Source organism: Penaeus japonicus, unplaced genomic scaffold (assembly GCF_977035675.1).
Source record: "Penaeus japonicus unplaced genomic scaffold, GWHDUDI00000001_assembly GWHDUDI00000011, whole genome shotgun sequence".
NCBI lineage: Eukaryota > Metazoa > Arthropoda > Malacostraca > Decapoda > Penaeidae > Penaeus > Penaeus japonicus.
The window spans coordinates 24,142,082-24,144,581 of record NW_028234413.1 but is presented as its reverse complement, the minus strand read 5'-3'; the positions used below and the strand labels follow the sequence as shown (position 1 = coordinate 24,144,581).

The 2,500-nt window shown below is 32.0% G+C and overlaps 1 protein-coding gene across 2 annotated transcripts in view; it reads left to right on the top strand.

Moving 5' to 3' along the window:
• The window catches only part of LOC122244195 (vitelline membrane outer layer protein 1), a 9,240-nt gene extending 7,548 nt beyond the window's left edge, over positions 1–1,692 (top strand). The window contains exons 5-7 of one of the 2 annotated variants that reach the window (XM_086541748.1): positions 1,159–1,237; positions 1,412–1,591; positions 1,641–1,692. In XM_086541748.1, the coding sequence (XP_086397874.1) occupies positions 1,159–1,237; positions 1,412–1,563 (231 nt within the window). In that variant the 3' untranslated portion in view covers positions 1,564–1,591; positions 1,641–1,692. Of the gene's footprint in view, positions 1–1,158; positions 1,238–1,411 lie in introns of both variants that reach the window. The other variant, XM_043002042.2, reaches the window with a different exon arrangement.
• Positions 1,693–2,500: the final 808 nt, after the last annotated feature.

Below are 2,500 nucleotides of genomic sequence, written 5' to 3'. Positions count from 1 at the left end.
CATTATTATCATTGATATTATCATTATCACTGTCATTATCATTGCCAGTCCTATTAGCATTATTATTATAATTATTGTTATTGTTATGACTATTATTACTATCAATATTGTTAGTATTATTGCCACTATTGTTATTATCATTTTCATTATTTTCATGATATTCCTTATTGTCAGTTTTTTTTTATTACTACATCATTATCCTTATTATTATCCTTATCATTACTATTATCATTATTGTTATCATTATTATTACCATTATCATTATTATTATCATTATTATTACCATTATCATTATTATTATCATTATTATTACCATTATCATTATCATTTTCATCATTATGATTATTACTTTTATTATAATTTTTCATATTATTATCATCCTTATCATCATTATTATCATCATCATAATTATCATCATTATTATTATCATCATTATTCCTACTATTATTGTTACTGTAATTATTGTTATTAATATTTTCATAACAGTTTTTCACTGTCAGTACAACCATTACTACTCATATCCTTTTTTTCTTATCATTATCATTTCTATTAACATTATCGTTATTACTACCATTATCATCATCATTAGCATTATCAACATCAACATTATCGTTGCTGTCGTTTTTGTAATATCATTGTCATTATTATCATCATCAGTATTGTTATCACTATTTTTATTGTCATTATCATTACCAATACTATCTTCATTATTATCATCATTATTCTTATCATATTATTGCTAATATTATTAGTAATACTACTATCATTACCATCATTATTAGCATCACCAGCGCTATCATCATTATAATTATTGTCATTATTGCAAGTGTTACTGTTATTCTTATCTCTTAATCAATCATCAAAAGGATCATTATGATGAAATGATAGTAATGATAATCATCATTTAATCATTATCATTTTCATTGTTACCGCCGTATACTGTTATCATTACAGAAGTATTATGATTCCGTAGACATCCACGTTCATCCTCATCCATCGCATTATTGGCATAATCATTTCCCTTATTGTCGTTGCGTGTTGAAGAATCATTATTCCGCGTTGCATCGTGCAATATCATAATATCATGATATGTTTTCGTCGATTACATCTTATACTATATATTAACATCTGTCAGCTGATGAATTATCGTTTCTTTAGAGCTTTGAAGTCATGAGGGAAAGGGCGGTCATCGGCGGCAGAGAAGTTGAGGCCGTTTACCTCGAGACTGGATTTAAAGGTGAAGTCACTTTTTATTTTTTCTTATTTTTTTCGTATTTGTGTCTGTTTTTATTTGCCCCCTCCCCTCTCTCTAATTTTATCAGTCTGTCATCATATCTGTGTCTGATTTTATTTGCTCTCTCTCTTTCTCTCTCCCTCTCTCTCTCTCTCAATTCCTCCCCGTCGTCGCCAGGAGCCCCGCGGATCGCCGGGGAGTGGAGCCTTTGGTCGTACTGCTCGACCGGCAACAAGGTGTGCGGCATCGAGACGCGCGTCGAGAAGGAGTCGGCCTTCTCGGACGACGCCGGCCTCTGCGACTTCGTGCTGTACTGCTGCTCTACCTGAGGCCGGGGACGCAGGCTCGCCGGCGGGCGGGGGGGCGGAGGCGCCGGGAAGCGGGGCCGAGTCTGCTCTGCGGCGGCAAGGGAGACTCGGAACAGGGTGTCATTTGGGAAAAAGAAATTGGTCCTTCCATCCAGCTATTTATTTCCCCTCTGTTGTCCAAAGAAAAAGAAGGATGCCAGGAAAAGGTGAACATTGTGGCAAGTGAATGACGATGGTAAAAATCTGATAGTTTTTAGTATTCGTTGATAATGATGATGAAAATAATGATGATTATGATCATTGCCGATAATACAAATGGCGTGAGTAATACTGACAAAGGTAAAATAATTTTCTATCACCATTATTATTACTGTTGATAGTATTGTCATTCTTATCATAGCTCTTGCTGTCATTAATGTTGTTAGATATTATCACTACTATTTTCAAAATAGTTATCACCATCCTAATTATTCTTACTATTCTTAGTAGTATTAACACTATTTTTATTATTATCATTATTGTTATTATTATCATTTTCATTTTCATTACTACTCTTATCATCATCAATATAATTGTTATTTTCATCCTTATTAATATCCTTATTATCAATGTCATTGTCATCATTATCATCATTACTGTAGTAGCAGTAGTAATGATAAGGATAATAATGGTACTAATGATAAGAGCATTAATGATAAGAGTAACAATGATGTTATAAAGAAAGATTATTCTTAGGACAGTAAAGAGGATAATGCATCGTAATTATAATGATAATGATGATTATGATGATAATGGTAACAACAACAACAACGACAATGGTCATAATGATGATAATAATAATAGTGATAAAACGATGGAGACAATAACAGCGATAATGATGATAATGATAACAACAATGATAAAAGTAATGATAATGGTAATGATAATGATAATGACGAAATAATAAAAACAATGATAG